Below are 19,256 nucleotides of genomic sequence, written 5' to 3' on the forward strand. Positions count from 1 at the left end.
ATCTAAGCCATTTATGCCAATCCTTCTTACATAAGGGACTGCACTGCAGTTATGAAACTACTGTAAGGTCTTCAGTGGCTTCCTGTACGTATCTACCATGAGAAACATATCCGTCCCTTACTGTTTCAGGAGGAGGTTTTAAGCAATGAGATCAGTTTATTTATTTATTTTTACTGCACTGGGTTGAAGCTAGGAACAAGACTCAGGTTATCTAAGACCTGCAGCGTGTAAAACAGTTTCCCTGTGTCAGGGGCCTCTAACATTTATTTTATCTTATCTTTCATGAAACGAAAGCAGAGCTATACATGCTTCAACATCTGATGCAAATATCTCCATCAGAAACCATATTTTAAGACTTGAAACCATCAATCGCATTAAAAAACACACACGCTTATCCTGAGTCAGTCAGCAGCAACACTGTTATCACATCATCAAAAGAAGTTTCACATCACAAAGGCGATTATAGGTCTCAGACTCACATTCTTTCATTACTGACTAATTGTTTTCTACAAAAAAAGCAGTTATGAAATGAGGAAAGGGGATACTAAGCAAAGGACAGGATGTGAACTAAGAATGTCAATGTAGCTACGAATCTGATCACAAGAGAACATGAAACTAAAGTATGGCACTGTATTATGGAAAATATAATAAGAACAGAACGAAGTATATAAGCACCAGAGATATACATTTTAAAAGTTTGATGGGTTCAATCCATTGTCTGCATAAGTCATACCAAGTAGTAATTAAGCAAATAAGTAAGATAGAGACACCTGTGGCCTAGTTTATACTGATGTGCTAAATCTGTGTCTGAGGTGTGCCACTTCACAAAGTGATCCACATCCTTTTCTAAAAAGCATCCCCTCCAATTAAAAAAGACATGTCATAGAGAAGGAATCTAGTTTAGCTTCCTTCCTGACTTACTAGTTGTTTATATGTGGGATTCCGCCCCCCCTCCCCATGTGGAAGCGTTTGATCACAGAAGCTCCCACTCACAGGTTTATGTGATATTGCTCAAACATAGCTTTTATATTTCCTTGAAATATTCACCTCTGTTCTCTCATAGAAAATGAATGGATTAACAAATTATGAAATGTTTCTCCTCAGATGATGGATGCCATTTTTTTAATGCCATACATGGAATTTGTTAACATTAAACTGTACTCTATTTAAATTATAATATTGAAATAATTATACCTGCATAGTTATACCGCTAGCTGGGAGGGAGGAGGCCTAGTTATTAATGGACACCACAGTTGTGCGAGTATGTTTTCATTCCCGCCCCCTGCCCCCCCCCCCAGGCTGAAGGATGCACAGAAATTGCAGTAGAAATAGTAATTGTTTTTCAAGTAACTTGGGTTGGCCATGAAAGAGGTTATTCATCACAGAGTTTGTTCATTACATTTCAGATGGGCTGTATCCAAACTTGCATGAGTAGAAACCTGCTCACACAGTCAAGCTTCTCTGCCCTTTCTCCTCACTTGCATCCCTCTTTGATTCCCAGAAGTGTCTTCCAAAGTTTGGAGACAATCAGAAAAGGCCTGGGATAGTTTAGGACCCACCCAACCTTAATTTTTTGACTAGTTGTTTCAAACAGATTTTAATACTATATTTTTGAATTGCCATAACCTGCCCTGGAACCTTGTTTTGGTGGGTGGGTAAGAAATTGAATAAATTATAATACTAATGCTGGGGAAGGGGAATCACCCCAAATAATCACCCCATTTCTGGAAGTTCCCCCTTTCCACTACAGCCTAGTGAAGCACATGTCAGGCTGTTCCTGGGCAGCCCTGACCCCCAGGAGAGGTTTTTCAGAGAACAGGAGATGAGAAAGGGTGAGAAATCTCCATTGTGTGTGTGTTTCGATACAGTCCATTAGAAAGTAATGTTCAAAAATAGATATGGTTGTAACACTTCGATCTTAGCTTGAGACCCATATTCATGGTCTGAGACAGCCTTAGCAAAAAGCAAAATATGCTAGATAGCCAAATATTGTTCTGGGATCATAACTTCTTTTTTTCTTTTTTCCTCAGAAATTCAAGACAACAAAAGTAGAGTGAAAGTCATCAAAGACCTTGTACAGAAGCTCCCGAGACCAAACTACGACACCATGAAAATATTATTTGAACACTTGCAAAAGTAAGTTAAGCTACTAACTATAAAATGTGAGGTATTAAGAGTTAGACACTTAAATTGCAATGTGATTTTGTCCTCTTCTTATTGCTCTGCTACTAAGCTTTCTGCTGGTTGAAATTTAAGATATCATATCACTTCATCCAATATAAATGGCCCAGGATGAAACTAGACTTCCTCGTCAATCTTGGTTGGACAGTGTTAGTATTTTATTTTTTTAAAAAAAATATTCATTTCTCCCCTTTTCAAAGCTGGGTGAGAGAAGCTGAATACTCTCCAACTATACCTCCTCATTCCCCATTGCTTCAGGCAATTTTCTCTGGTTTATGAATAAGAAAAATACCTGCCCCATCACAGCTTTAGCAGACAAACCATTTTGAAATGGTCAATACTCTTCATCATGTTTGCTTCGCAGAACTAACAGAAGAGATTATAGAATCAGCGGGTACTGCTTTTATGTACTCAGCTATGGGGGGAAAAGAACCAACTTTGGTTCCACTTAGGATAGAAAGTAGTATGTTGAGTCTCGTGCGGACTCTATGGAGAAAAGTTGGTTTCATGGTATTGGGGAGGGGACTCCTCCTACAGACTTAAACTATATTTTAATAAATAGTGGCTTTATAATGGTTTTTTTTTCTGTAATCTTTAGCTCTCTGAGTGTGTAATTCATCGATTGTTATTGTAATTTATATGCCATCTTTTGGCCAAAAAGGGCCTCCCAGGTAGCTCACATGATTAACACACAAATAACAGAATTCAGTCAGGATATATTTTGTTAATGGTTGAAGATGTTTCACATAAGTTCGAAGAAGCATGAGCTTTTCCATGAGTGATTGAAAGAAGAGCTCACCCAATGACATATTATGTAGACTCTGTAGCAAGTCTCATGCTTGTGCAAAGATGCTACACAAGTTCTTGTGTGAGCAGAAGAACAGATTTGGATGGACTTTTACTTTTGTCCTCAGTGCAAGAGTGCACATTGTAAAGGAAGGAGCCTTTCCTTCTTTGAGCGGTAGATGCCTTCTTTATGCAAAAGTGCATCTTTGGATCCAAAGGGGAACAGCTCTTCCTCTCTTGAATAATTCAATGGTTGGGATTTTGGTCCTTTTTTGCAACGTTCTTCAACTTAATTTAAAATAAGTACTGTTGAAAAGGTGTTGTCATTATTTCCTTGAGACTGCACTATCTTGCAGCACCATTCAGTGTTACCAGAGTGATATAATCTACTGACCACATCCTGTGGGATGCTCTCGCTGTCACTGATGCGCTCTATTTTAAATTAAATTAAAATCAGACAGAAATGAACACATGATTTTGGTTTTGGTTTCCATGACACATGGAGAGTGCAAGGAGAGTTGTCCTAGGCTTTCTGCACAATTTTGCAGCGCAATAACAGAAATACTGTTGCAGACACCTAGCAAGTGGTTAGCTAGCTGTGCCCATTGCCTTCTCCAAGCAAGTACTTATGATGGCCACCACCTCTATCCAAAGCCACCCATAGCTGCGCACTAGTTCAAGCATACTGAGAATGTGATGTTCTTTGCAAATTATCAGTGTAACCCACACATCCATTGAGACCATGTGTTTTGGGTGTTTAGTACTCCTAGTGCAGTAAGTGCAACATTATAATTTTTTCTTTATTGTTAGGTTTGGACTGGATAGGAATTCTAATTGCAAATAAAAAGCCTGATTATTGGCATTTGGGATGAGCACATGTTTAAAGCTTGCCCTCTGTTACAGAAACAGTTCCACCATTGTTGTAAATAGTTTGCAAGGACAGACATGAGACAGAAATTTTGGAAGTTTTCAGGGGCACTTTTGAATCGAAACAAGATTGGCGAGTACTGTGCCGCATGTAGATCCAAGGACAGTCACTGCAAGAATTTTCTCGCATTATAAAATTATATTCATTATCAAGCTTGTTCTGATATTTATCAGAAAGTATATTTAAGGTCCTGAAGCCTACCGTTGGTGCATAGATTCATTCACAACTAATGTAGTAGAGTGTTTATATTCTTTTTGGCATATATTGGACCTTAATTTGGTTGGAAGTCTGCATTATGGCCTTAGGAGGATCTTAAGAGAACCTTACGGGACCCTGAAGTGTTTAACAAATATCACAGTTCCCCTTTGTGTAAAGTGGGGCTTCACATATATTTGGAGTAAATGTAAGGCAGTTTTCCACTAGGTTACATTTGGGTCTTTTCCAGTCTGGAGTTTTTATGGCTTTGGAATCCTCCGATTGTAGGGATATTGCAAAAAATCAAATTGGGGCAGACACAAAAGTAAGCAGCTGTGTTCAAGTTCACACAGCAGCGCCGGATTAGGGGCAGCACGAGCAGTTCCCCCGCACAGGGGTCCGAGCCAAGGGAGCGCAAAATAATAGTAATAGTTATAATAACAACCTTATTTATTATATATCTTACATATCAAATTATCTCCTCACTCAGAGCACCATATTACCAAAGTCTGCCCCTGCTTACAGATAGGCACAAGTTGAGCAGGACTGTTTGCAGGTCCTGAAACTATAGCTCCCATAGTGTCTTGGACTCTGGCATCCTGTTGGCCTTGGATTCTAATCCAAGTGAGAAAGGAAAGTTCGGGGCTTGTAAAATTTGCCTCTCCTGAGCTGGGCCTGAACTTGATTTAATTTAATTTAATTATTTATATACCCCCCATCTTTGTTTCTGCACCCAGCAGAACTTCACTGGGCATCACTACTAGCATCTTTACTCAAATTGAGCAAATTTGTGACAGCATGGGCAAGAGACTTATCAATATAGCCTACCAGACATCAACAGGGAAAGTATGGTCCAAAGTTGTGACCAAGAAGGGTTAAAATGGGGCAAAGCAAAAGATGGCAGGAAGGAACTTGGCAAGTCAAGTGTGACATGTGCATATTCTAAAGACATGTATGTCAGGGGTGGTGAATTTGGTGGACTACAATTCCCATCATCCCTGACCATTGACCTAGCTGAACCCCACCCCTGCTGTATGTTTTCAAGCAGATATCAGGCTCTGCCAATATGATTGCTTCTACCTCTTCAAAATGCCACACCAACCGGGATCTGGCGATATTTTACATCTTTAAAAATTATTTTGATTTATTAGTTTTTAACAGTTCTCCTCTAAAGTACAAATCAACACTGAGATTTTCAGATTTATGTCTGTCAATCACATTTATAACAGTAATAGAGGAAAAGGCAGGATCTAGATTGCCTCCTCCTTCACACTCTCCCCTCTTCTTTAAGTGGAAAGCACTGAACCCAGATGCCCAACTGTGGCAGAGAGTCTTCCAGCAACAGCATCTGGCTTCTTGGCAGTGACTTTCAGGCAAGTTGTCTGGGGAGCTGTGCGGCTGCCTCTTGGTTCATCACGTGGATCAGTTACTGTGGCCTGTCTGGCTGCTTTGCCCAGGCAGAAGCCAATTCCTTTTGATTCACCTTTGATTTTTCAGAAACTTGTTCATTCCATTTGGGTGTGTGTGTGTTTTGAAGCCACTTGTGTTTCGCTGTAGGGCAGCACTCACTTGCATATCCAAGCATCTTTTCTCTTTCTGCTAGATATAAAATCATCAGCCTTTCTGTCTCCCCATCAACGCTGTTAGTTCTTTTAATAACGTCTTCAATCAATTTCACTGCCCCTTGTTATACAGCAGAGAACATTGATCACAAAAAGGGGGAAATAATAAAACTCCACAAATATCTAGGTTGTTTAGCACAGGGTTCTCTCCCCCCCCCCCCAAACCATGAACATACTATACAACTGAGATGGATTCCCCCCCCCCCCATTTCAAAATCTGGCTTCATTCTCACATTTTCAAAGCACCACGAAGAAGCAGCATCTAGCACAACTGAAATCAGAGTCTCAAAACAGTGCATCCTTTGCTGGCTTTATTGCACAGCAAAGATCTCTCGCTTCTGGAAACTATATTTAACAAAGGAGATTTATTTTTACCTATTATAAAAAATATATATCCCAGCCAACAACCCACATGTAAGAAGAATGCAACAGTAGCTCACGCAAAAGGAAGCTATGACAATGTGATGACAAGTTCAGCAGCCATACACAGAATGCTGTGGATAAATCAAAAATTAAAGCTATTGTATGACAGCTAGGAACACTTAGCGAGCGAAGTCTGCAAATTTTCCATTATTATTATATTTTGGAGGGAAGAAAGATGCAGATTACACATGTGATTTCCATTTGCTCCAGCCTTTCTGCAGGTTCAGTCCAGCATGGATATTAAACTTGTGTGTAGTGGCTTGTTTGCTTTCCCCCAATGTGGTTGAATGAGGAGACTAAACTCATAAAGACTATACAGACCTTAAGAGAACAAATCAAATCAGACGTAGCACCTTGCATATACGGTGTTTTTGCACATGGCACTAAAATGCCTTTGAGCTAATGCAAAAAAGGAAAGTAGAAGGAAGCTAGTTTTAAAACTGAGAACGTGCTCCAGCCAGTGTTCTTGTTGCATTCAAACTGCTGGAACTGCAAAAGGCACTGAGAACATACAGGCCACATTCACACCATTCATTCTAAGCACTATAATACTACTTTAAACAGCCATGGCTTCCGCCATGCCTAGAGTTGCTAAGACGGTCCTGTTCCCTACATAACTACAATTCTCAGAGTGGCTTGACAGTCAATCCCTTCTCACAGAGAACTTTGGGAATTGTAGGTCTGTGGTGAGAATCAGGGCCTCCAAACAACTCTCAGCACCCATAATGAACTATAGCTCCCAGAATTCTATAGAGGAAGCCATGGCGGTTTAAAGTGGTATAATAGTGCTTTAAATGTATGGTGCAAATGTGACCATAGTCAGAAACAGTATAGAAGATTGCAGAGGTTCATGGTTTCTAGAACGATCTGACTGTGGACATTCACCAATGGAATTTTATTGATTTGAACCCCTGACCTAATCCATTTTGCTGAATTGCCATTAACACTGTGCTCACAATTTTAAAAGCAATCCACAATGTTCCCACACTCTGAATCAGTGTTTCCCAACTTTTGGTCTCCAGCTGTTTTCGGACTACAATTCCTATCATCACTTGCTAGTTAGGGAAGATGGGAGTTGTGGTCCAAAAACAGCTGGAGACGCAAGGTTGGGAAACACTGCAGATGGTGGATTACAACAACCCTTCATATTAGTTGTGAGACATTTGCATTTTGTACTTCAGTATTAACTCAAGATCAAAATGAGTCATAAGAATGATCCAATATAGTTGACACAGCACAGTTCTCCATTTTAGCCACCTAGTTCTGTGGAGATGAAGGTGTGGCACTACAGCTGTATTTCAGTTTAATGAGGTAGGTTCTTATGAAACCTACAGGATTTATTAACATAAATAAAGCCCTACTGAATCATGCCAGAAAACCATCTAGTCTAGTGGGAAGAACACTATTGCACAACTCTGGTCCTGCTTGAGAGTTTACCATAGGCATCTGATGGTGACTGTGAGAACATACTGCTGGTCTAGATGGGCTTTTGGCCCAATCCAGCAAGGCTTTGTTGTTTCTCTTACATTCATATGCATTAAAACAAAATAAAAAAATTCCTTCCAGTAGCACCTTAAAGACCAACTGAGTTAGTTCTAGGTATGAGCTTTCGTGTGCATGCACACTTCTTCAGATACCACACTATCTGAAGAAGTGTGCATGCACACGAAAGCTCATACCTAGAACTAACTCAGTTGGTCTTTAAGGTGCTACTGGAAGGAATTTTTTTATTTTGTTTTGACCATGGCAGACCAACACGGCTACCTATCTGTAACCATTCATATGCATTGTACATACTTTGGCTATATAAAATGCAGGCGTCCCGCCCCCCCCAATTGGAATGCAAAATGCTGTTGCTTTCACTCAAACCCTTTGGCTTGACTCTTAACTCCCCTGCTATTGGCCACCTGTAATTTTGCACTAGCAATTGCTCCCTGGCCCAAAAAGACAACATGTAGGTAGGTTTCAGGTGATGTGAGGAAAAATAACCTCTCCTGTTCCCTTTGCACTGCATCCCAGTACCTCTCAGTCAACAGAAAGTCAAGGAATGTGCTGAGAGAATCAGCATTTTCAGTGCCTTCATTTTTATCCACCAAGATCATATTATTGTGATCAATGTAGGATTAGAAGTTCTCAGGCAAGAGACAGGCCTCTTTCTCGTGAAGAGCTACAAATCTTCATATTAACGTGACTAGTTTGAAAGTTAAGAGCAAATCTGCAAACTGGAATGCACTCCACTTGTAATGGGAACAAAACGCTGGCAGTGAAATACAAAGAGGGGAAGAGAGACCTAAATCACAGCACAATGACCTCCCTTAAGGCATCTGCCAAAGAGACGGTGTTTTTTAGGCAGCTTCTGTGAAACAGCGTCTTGATGTCTGTGCCACGTAGTGATTTATTATTGTGCCTGAGAAACTGGAGCGGTGGGGTGGGGGGTGTCAGTAGTATGTGCCTAAGCAACCCTGAGCCTTTGGTCATAGAAAAGACTTCAGCATTGTGGGCACCACACCCACACCTACTGATGTGGTCCCAGTTTTTTCTTTAGAGGCACCTAATTAAGAAAACCTTGACTCATTTACATGGATACGTTTGATCTAAATTACACTCCAAACCACACCAAATTAAGAGCATCTGTGAACGTGAAATGTTTGTTCCCTTCGACTGGTAGAGTGGGGCCGGCTCTGGGCTGCACATGTTCAAGTGACGAAAAATATTTCAGATGTAGCATGCTTCTCAGACCTACTTTTCCACTAATAATTTGCAGGGAGCTCAACTAGTATCTCTCTTTCTCCCCGCAATCATTACAGGCTGTCTAAGAAAAGTTTCACTTTTCTTCTTCTTCTAAAGCCAAAAAAGAAAAGAGGTAAAGTGGCCACCTACTTTGTTGATACTGATGTGGTCACTGCCAGAAAAGCAAATCCAACAGTTGTCAAGAGTTGTCGCTGACATATAGGGCTAATTCCAACTAAATACTTTCCCAGAACTGAGCAAGGAATCTGTTCTCTAGTTTAGTGATCTTTCTTGCAAAATCCACAAGTATTTTGCATTTTCTGATGTATTTTTTTCATGCATATATCTCTACCAAAATAGGAGAGGGGTGTGTGTGTGTGTGTGTGTTGGAATTGGCTCAGTCTTCTCTTTGGAAATCATTCAGGAATCTGAACCAAAAGCTATCATTTGGGCTCTTTCACAGATTGCATTTTACTCCTCAAGTTCTGCATGAAGAGTACCTGCTTTGATATGGTAGCTGCAGTAACTCCTTTAAAAACCAGGTCAAGGCAATTCACTAGGAGGATAAACAAGAATCTGTATGCACAGTTGTCTGTCCACAGCAGAGGCTAGTACATTTTAATTTGGTACCCTTCCAGGTTTGTTTTTGACATGCGTTCAGTGGTAAAGAACCAAAATGTCAACACCACAGACCATATTGAAAATACTTTGCATAGGACTAGTGTCAAGGGTTAGCACTGTTGGGCTTCTTTCAAGAGCCCAATCCCAGCAGAGGCCCACTCAGAAGAATCTGCTAGACCTGCTCCTCCTCTTCAGCATTGCAACCTGCCTTTTCACTCATCTCTCACCATAGCCTAGCGATAGCAATGGTCAAATGAGGGGCTGTAAATAATATAGCCTGCTACATCACTGGCTTTCTGCCTGGTAGCAATGATGAAGTTCAGAAGTAACAGCAGCTGGTGATAATGGTGGTAAGGATGTAGATTCACTTAGGGGGGTGGGTGAGGGCAAGAGGCTCCTTGATTTAGGGCCTTCCAAAACCTGGAGCAGATGTGACATTTGTAAAGTTGTTATGTGTCTATCTATCAATCCAACTGCAGTGGCCTATCGTGGGCTTCCTTCGCTTCCTGGTTTTGATGCATGCATGGATGGGACTGTGACAGGAGAGGGAGTGACAATATATGGCTTGATGACTCCATTCAGCTTTGTCATATGTTTTGTTAGACTGCCCTATGTGACATAGCGAAATGCAGTTATAAACACAGTTTTGCATATCATTGATATTCTACAAAGCTATGTTTATAAACATACTTTGATATGTTGTCTAGAATTGTGGCTCAGTTTTGGAAGTCTATATGGCAGCATGGAACTCCTGAGAGTCTATTTATACACACTGAGAGAGAGTATCTGCATATTTTTGGTAGTTTATTAGTTTTCAGTTTAAAGGAGATTGTTGATGTTGGTATTGTTGGTATGGCTACTTAGAACTTAAAAAGAATCCTGCTTGATCAGAGCAATGGCCCATCTGACACACCATCCTTTTCTTATAGTGGCCAACCAGGTGTCTATGGGAAGGCCACAAACAGGGCCTGAGTGCAAAAGAATACCCCACAAGTGTCCTGGAAAAACTGGGATATCTTCTTTTTGTGTGTGCACGAGAACAGAGGCCATTTTCGGCGTTGTGATCTTGCAGAGTTTTGCACCGAGATCTCACCTTAGAAAAACCATCTCTTTGGGGGGGATGGTATGAAACAGTACTCACTGCTACTACACAGACATGACTTTGCTGCTTTCCCATCATTAGGAGACCCCCATCATTAGCATATATAAGTTGTGTTTTTTAAAAATTCTCATTAGGGCAAGATAGAAGCACTACCTTAAAGTCAGGGCTTTTCCCCCAGCCAGAACTCAGTTCCAGCACCTCTCAGGTGGGTGCCATTGCCATTATAAGAGAACAAGGGAGGTGTTCATGGTGAGTTCTGGCACCTCTTTGTTCTAGAAAAATAGTACTGCTTAAAACTATTATACTGAGAGGAAAGGGAACATGAGGTTAAACCATTTTTTGCAAGCCCTTTTGATTTTATGGTGTTCACAGCCAAACCCCTGGATTTGGCCCAGTGTGTTCTGAACTGGGACAAAGTTCAAAGACGACAGGCTTGAATTTCAGCCAGCTTCATATTCTCCCCTTCTTCCCTTTTGCTCTGCAAACCGTTTGAATTACATAATTTCAGTATCAGAATGAGCTATAGTTTACCTGTCAGTATTTTACCTTTCACATTCAAGCTGCGACCGATACTCGATCCCATAAGACCTTGTTCTTGCATATTATTAAAAATTGCTCCATGGCTTTTTAAGCAAAGGGTGGAGGCCTTATTTTTATTTTGAAAAAAAACACGAGTCCTTTTGTTTGAAGTGATTTTAATACATTTGTCTGATCTACTGCCTTTTTTGCAGTAGCTGGAATGTAATTTGAATATATTAGTACTTTCAGCAACAGTGCTCAGGGAGCCTAGTTAATAACTTATGCATGGATACATAGATACACTTCAGACAGAGGTAATGTTTTAGCCCTTGTGTTGGTAATACTTAGAAAGATGGAATGAAAGAGTCTGTTCTTTTCCTGCCCTTTGTTGTGGCCATGCATTGTGGGGGTATGGAGCCAGGGTTCTTTCTGCTGCCTACACAGCCTGGATTCAATAAGCAGTTCTATATGTATATTATGACAATGTGGTCAAGGAAACCAGATTTCTCCCTCTCTCTCTTTTACTATACCTTTGTGTGCCTGTATGGCATAACAAAAAAATCTGGTGCTTATTTTTCTTGTACTCATTCAATATGTTAACATATTCATAATTTGATACAGGTTATGTTCATCATATAATTAAAGTTGGAGTGTTAGATGAAAAACCAGCAAGATGTTACATGAATGGAAAATATTTGTCCTTTCATACACGAGTCATTACAGCGTTGTATAAAACTGTAAATGTGACGAATGATCACTAACCCTTGCCTGACAGTTTGTTAGATTCTTTTGAACCCTAGCCCTATTCAGGCATCTCCCCACCACCCACCCCACCCTACCCATACCCCAAACCGTACGACAGAGGAGGGTGGATAGATGCTGCCTGGCCCTGGCCCTTCTAATGCATCACCATCCATCACTAGCTTCCACACAAATCAGTGGCTGGACTGCTTCTACAGGAGGCCTTCTCTACTCCACATGTGATTTAGAACTTTGGTCCATTAATTAATTAATTAATTGGAATCACTTTTGAGGAAACCTCTGAATAGCATTTCAGTCATCCTGAAACTGTGGACCAGACTAGCTCCTAGGCTTCCTGTCATATATTGCATATAATGTTGTTTACTAGTCTGTATAATGTAGATGTATCATCAGTACCTTCTGTGCACCTTCTGAGGATTGTAATGAGAAGTCATAACCAAGATATAATGCAGATTGAATTCCCTCCTCCCCCAACCTCCACCTTTCTCCTTTCCTTTCAAAATTTATTTCCTCAAATCTAGGAAAGTAAAAAATGAATTTTTTCTCCTGTCACAGGTTTCTCTGATCTTCCCAGCTGCTTTTCCTCCCTAATACTGACTTTTTCTGGGATAACTCTTTCTGTAGGAAGCTTCTAGGTTATGATTCACAATGTGACATGTGAGTTCATACTCTACCTTGCTCAAATCATGTGTCTGCACAGCATTATTCACCAATCACAGCCCTTTTCTTGTCAATGATTGCCAGAGGCAGTAGAAACAGTGAAGGATATCTATTGTGAAAAGTCCAGTTTCAATGTGTTTCCCCAATTTATTTACTGACCTTCGATGTAACAGCCACACTCTTGACCCTCATGAGATGGAGCCTAGGGGGAAATGGCACTGAGCACCAATTCCATATCCTGTTGTTCTGTAGTCTAAATTAAGTGCTAATTAATTACCCCTGGCATCTTTGCCTTTGCCTGTCAAATTGGATTTAGGATATTCCTTCAGCATTTAAACAAACAGCCTTCTATCTCCAACTGAAATCCCAAGAGTTAATCGTTCTTTTTCTTACAAATCCGTATTCAGAAAGGAAACAAATATGTCCATGTCCAGTGCAGGTAGCACTGAAATTTAAAGGAACAAGGATTGGTATTGTCAATTTTGATTAATAGCCCTTCATTAATAAACATCCTGTTACTCGTTTTCCACCTGCAGTTGCTGATGTTCCCTGGAATCAATTAACTCATATAATTTGATTCATTTTACAAAGACATTTTTGGATGTGTTGTGTTGATGATAAAGCTTTCTGTGTTTGCAGTTCTTGATTCAAAGTGAGATTGTTACCTAAGTGCTCTTTATTTTTTAATGTTGCAAGGAAATGTGGCTTCAGGCAGTCTGGAACTAAAAGAATGAAAGTAAATTTCAAAACTTAAAGCTGAATTCATAGAGAAGTATCTGTTGCCTACTGGGATATGTACATATCAGCTGTGCATAGGCAGTGTTATTCACTAGACTGGACGACAGAATGAAAAACAAATAAGCTCAGCAGCTCCATGGCCAAAGGTTATAAAACCAGCTATGATTCTAATTATCTGTCCTTCCACAAGCAAATGAGGCCACATTCCCCCATGAATAGGAAATTAGACAGAATAAGCAAGAAATAGGTGGATGTTTCCCACTTAGTCCAGGGAGGGCATTGTGCAGGCCTGTTGGGTCTTCCCATCACCATGCTTGATCCAAGAGTACACTTAGATTATGTCTAACATTTCTGTCTTCTGGGAATGCTGCAATTGCTGATCTTCTCATGAGGAATCTCTGACAAGCTTCCAAGGCATTATGGGATCCCCATAATTTAGTTTGAAAAACAATACTTTAAAACATTGACCCTAGTTTGGTTAATGTGAGTGCAATGAAAATGCAGCGTTGGGTCAAATCTTCTGTGAGGAGGTGCTATTAGGTTTTGGGAAACATAGGGAGAGGGTGGCGCTGTGATCTAAACCACTGAGCCTCTTGGGCTTGCCGATCAAAAGGTCAGCGGTTTGAATCCCTGCGACGGGGTGAGCTCCCATTGCTCGGTCCCTGCTCCTGCCAACATAGCAGTTCGAAAGCACGTCAAAGTGCATGTAGATAAATATGTACCACTCCGCCGGGAAGGTAAACGGCGTTTCCGTGCTCTGCTCTGGTTTGCCAGAAGCGGCTTAGTCATGCTGGCCACATGACTCGGAAGCTGTACGCCTCGGCCAATAAAGCGAGATGAGTGGCGCGGCCCCACAGTCGTTCATGACTGGACAACTGTCAGGGGTCCCTTTGCCTTTACCTTGGGAAATGTTAAGTTGTGGGTTGACATAGCAGACGACACAGCGATTTCTCCAAGTAGCTCTTTATTTCATAAGCTGGAATAGAACTGACTGCAAACAGCTCAGCCGGCCTGCTTTTATAGGCAGCCGGCTGTCAACATTGTAGCAACAACAGCCAAGAGTTCCCGCCTAAAATAACTGATGCGGACCTGAGTGAAAACTATCTACAGACCTGAGTGAAAACTATATACAGTATCCCCCTGCTGGCCCAAGGTGAAACTTCACTACATAACAGGAAACATACTGATAAGAAGGCAGCAAGAGTAGGGAAATTGCAAAGGTGCAAGTTATAGGATAGAATGATATGCTAAGTTACTTCCTGTCTCAAGGAAGGGAGACAGAAAGGAGATGGGTCCCACAGTTGAACCACTGACTGCAGGTGTAAGATTGTAGCTGGGCCCAAATTGGTTGGTGGCCAATCTGCCTGTGTGTCTTCAATAGTGAGCAATCAGAAAAAAGGATCAAGCAGTGGATAGAATGGGCGGGTGCCTTCATAGTTTGCCCTTGAGCTAAGTACCATCACCAGTGCTGGGTTTCCTAGAACCCTCCTAAAGTGGTTCCAAAAACAGAAAGCTTCCTTAAGGGAGAAACCTAAGTTGGTGTTTCCATAAGAGAAACAACAAACATGGTAGAGAGACAAGAAGATGGAGAGAGGAGACCAGAGAAAGGATCTAGCTGTAAGTGAAGAGAGGTCTGTTGTCCTAGGCATCTATGGCGTTGAGATAGCTTGAAGAAAAGAGACACACCTACAGCAGCCTCCTGGGGAATCAAAGAAGCTAAACAATTTTGGTGTCTGGGGGATGCCCAATTATAGGAAAGAGGTTTCCTGATGGTTAACAGTTGCTAAGAGAAAGGATCATTTTGTGAGAGACAGAGTGCTCTTGTATTTTGTAAGAGACACTAAATGACATTCTGGTAGATACTAAATGACAAAGGGACATAAGTAATGAGTTGTTAACAGCAATAACAAGAAGTTGTCCACTGCAGAGTTGCACAACTGGTCAAACAGGATTTTTTAGCCAATCGGAACACCTTTCCAAGTGACAAAGGGTTCCACATGGGAAGAGGCATTGGTGCTTTTCCAGGGAATGCAAACTAGCATTTAATCCGGTTACCAGTAGAAGAAAATGTTCAGAAGGAAGCCATTTATTCTCACCAGGGTTAATTAATGACTGAACAGAGGCATATGCTTACATTAGACATGACAGAGGTTCCAGGAACTAATTAGGCTTTCACATGCATTTGTTCACCATGCTCTTGCTGTTTAGAGAGGTTGTTTAGCTGAAGCCAAGGTTTTCTTCCTCTGTTACTTTGCACTGCCATCGTGCTCATTGTATGTAGAGCAAAACCAAAGTGGTCACATAGCTCATGAGCCTATGAAGGATTCCAGCTGAACTGAGCTTCCCTGTACCAATTCCCCACAAATTTGCCCTGAAATACTAGGGAATAGCATGGGTGAGAGGTGAGAATGGGAGGGGCTGTTGGGGGAAGGAGCAATTGGCAGAAATCACCTCCTTCTCTCTTCTAGACTTCCCTTTGAAGAAGCACGTCTGGATCTAAGCTTCTTCCACTTGTATGCATGGCCCATTGTTGGAGTTCCAGCCTTTGCTGATTTCAGCCACCCTGTTGTATTAATTAAGTGAACTGAAATCATCCTCATGATTTGCTTTATCAACCATGCTACCAAGAATGTCCATGCTAGGTGGAAAAACTCTCCGCCAAGCAGTTTGGAGTTATATCCTTCAATCCTGCAATGAAACATGAAAAGAACAGAAGGGAGAAAACCATAATAAGAGCTCTGCTGGACCAAACCAAAACCTTATGTAGTGCAGCATCCTGTTTCCCACAATGACCAAAACAAATGCCTGTGAGAAGCCCACAAGCAGAACATAAGTGCAATAGGCATGTCCTACCGTCATTCCCCAGCAACTGGTATCATGCCTTGACCATGGAGGTAGTATATAACCAGCAGGACTTGCAGCCACTGATTGCCTTATTCTTCATAAAGCCAGGACTTATTGTTTCAGAACCCGTGCTCATTTTTCATTAGCAGAACAGAAATTGCAACCTATCTGGGCTTCCTGCATTCCCCCAGATGCCTCCCCCCTTCTTCTTTTTTGGAAATTAGTCCTACATGGGCCACTTCCAGTTCCTCAGATGTGGAGGCCAGTCTTAGTTACAAGTTACATATTTGTTTGAATATCAAGTTCTATAAGAACTTGCAGAACTCTGTGACTTGCTAATTTTCAATTTGTCAATAAGGCCTTGTCAACACTATTTGCCTTAGTTCTTCAGACTCCCTTTCTGAAAAGGTTACTTCGGGCACAGATTCAGTTCTGTAGATCTCCTTTCTGGGAAAAAGAGTGTTGCATGGATTAAAAACCTGTATCCTGCAGATGTGTGCATGGTGTGCTCCTGAATCAGTGATACAGTATATGTTTCAGTGGTGGAGTAGATCTACTTGTCACTGATGGTATTGGCCTGTATACTGAGAGTATTTCACATACAAGGATTTCTACCCCAAGAGCCAAGCATGCAGTCTTGCACCCGCAGCCTTAAACTGATATACTTTCTATGGTAAGACAAATTCAAAGAGACTTTCTTTGAAATAGAACTGTTGAGGTGGAGAGGCTGCCAAAGTTCACATCACTTGACTTGGAAGAGAAAGACTTCCTGACATGTAATGCTCACTTTCAATAGAAAGGCAAATATAAACATCTTCATACATCTTTGGTTTGGAATTTAATCTGAACTAGAGAAGAATGTAACTACCCCCCACCACCACCCCCAACCACCCATGAGCAGCCAAGACCCTTTGTGGCATCTTATACCTAGGAAGCCAGCAAAAGTAGGGACTGAGTAGCTTGGAAAGCAAATGCTATTTTAAACCAACTGTGATTTATACAGAATAAATTGCATTTTTAAAAATGGTTAGCATGGTAGGTGTATTTTTAGGATGATTAATAGGTTTGCTCTCTAGCTGTTTTGAATTGTGTATTTTATTTTTGGTACAAATTCAGAAAATGTTACATCTTTTCTTAAATGTCCTTTATTTGTTTCTGCATGTTTGGTTCTGCAATAGGCTGTGCCTCTAGTAACATATTAACTTGCTTACTTAACACTATCATTTTGTAGGGCAGGACATCTTACAACTAGGTTATTTTCCAGAACATTTGGCACAGCTAAGGTATGAATGTTGAACTTCTTCCCACATAAAGAAAACAACGTCTTGCTTTCAAAGAGATCCTGAGCCATTAATAGCAACTTAAGGATTGATAGGAGGTCCAAATATTACAGCCCATTTGGCGATCATACTTTTCCTGTCAGATATATTTGTGCCTACAATGCATTTAACTGGCATTATTATATATTTGGAAACGAGATTTTATTTCAAGCTTAGATTACTTCTCAACCCCTAATGCCCAACTTACCGGAAAACGTACAGAAAAGTCACTGTGACCGAGAATCTTAATACCTGCCATTTCTCAGGGGGTTGTTCCACGACAGATCATCACAAAACAAAACAAAACAAAACAAAACAAAACAAAACAAAACATAAATAACTACAACATCTCAGATTTTGATTAAAATTTCTATACTGGATGATCTCACAGGTCAAAGTCACTGGTGTGAATAAAAATTCCCTATGCCTTATAGCAGAACTTTCCAAACTGTGTGTTGCGACACGTTAGTGTGTTGGCTGCTGTGTGTAGGTGTGTCGCTTGAACGCTTCCCGCACTCTTCCCAGGGCTGGGAAGGGGTTAATTTAACCTCCGGTTTGCTAGTAAAACTGAATTACTGTGATGTGAAATGATGCATGTCTAAAAAGTGTGTCACCAACATAATAAATTTGGAAAGCTCTGCCTTAGAGTTTTTGAGTTGTGCAACTCAAATTGGGTCTTTTATACCCAACATCTTAAAGCAATGTGAACTAAAGTTGCTTATGGGGCCCCTCTGAGATTAGGGACCCTGAAACCTAAGCTTCATAAGTTTCATAGTAGATCCTCTTCTGGTTAAGCTATCAAATATTAGAACCAATGGGGATTTCTGTAAGATTAATCAACTCTCACTGCACCAAGTAAAGTAAACTATGTTATCCACAACTGTAAATCCAAGGAACATTCTTACTCTACTGTTTGAAGTAAAATAGACAATTGACTATCATCTAGGTCGGGGTCATCTGGGCCGGTTCACTCACGTGGAGATCACTCCATGGGCTGGATCATGTCTGCGCAGATGCACTTTCCAGCGCCGCGGAAGTGAGTTCCAGCTCTGCGCTGTGCCGGTTCAGCGCAGTGCATGGGGACTCACCGAGTGGGCAGATCGGTTCGGGGGCAGCTCATGGGCCGTTTAAACAATCCCCATGGGCTGCAGGTTGCTGACCCCTGATCTAGGTTCTTGGAGTGTTCTGTACCTAGCAAACAACAGGAAAACTTCACCAGCTATTACTTACTGCAGGCAGCCGCCATGCATTTCTCATATAGCCATCCTTCACTTTTTCAGCATCCCAGCTTCTGGCTGAGGATCCCTTCCCGCAGGTGCTGCTTCTGTGAGACTGACGTTGCTAATTAGCAGTAGTCTGCGTAGGCAGGTGAATTTGTTGTAACAACGGCTGGGATCAACCCTCAGCAAAGCTGGAACAAACCTATAGTAAAATTACAAGCAGCCTGGCTGTAAAGGATTGTTCTCTTCAAATGGGTGCAAACAATTCAGGCTTATTCCAGAAACAGTGCTGGGTCTGTAATGCAAGGCATTCTCTTACACTGGTTATTGGATAGGTTATTCTAGCATTTTTATTGTTTGATTCCCCCCCCCCCATGTTGTTTCAGTGCACTTTTAAAATATTAATATATTACTTCTGATACGTTATTGTGAGCTGCATTGGACTTCCTTTTGGGATGAAAGGCAGCATACATAATCTGCAATGAAATTGAAATGAAATAGCTTCTGCTATAGTCCTCAAATATAAACAACAGCAACATTTGCTTTGCTCTACTAATGCTTCAGTCTTTTCATTTTATTCTTTCCTTTACTCTCTGCTGGTCCAAC

At 41.1% G+C, this 19,256-nt stretch overlaps 1 protein-coding gene across 12 annotated transcripts in view; it reads left to right on the top strand.

Moving 5' to 3' along the window:
- Positions 1 to 19,256, top strand: part of ARHGAP15 (Rho GTPase activating protein 15) — a 384,487-nt gene that overhangs the window by 357,584 nt on the left and 7,647 nt on the right. For all 12 annotated transcript variants that reach the window (XM_081872770.1, XM_081872775.1, XM_081872771.1 and 9 more), the window contains one exon: positions 2,031 to 2,136. In XM_081872770.1, the coding sequence (XP_081728896.1) occupies positions 2,031 to 2,136 (106 nt within the window). The remainder of the gene's footprint in view (positions 1 to 2,030; positions 2,137 to 19,256) is intronic.

Source organism: Podarcis erhardii (assembly GCF_964252035.2).
Source record: "Podarcis erhardii genome assembly, chromosome: 1".
NCBI classification, from domain to species: Eukaryota; Metazoa; Chordata; class Lepidosauria; order Squamata; family Lacertidae; genus Podarcis; species Podarcis erhardii.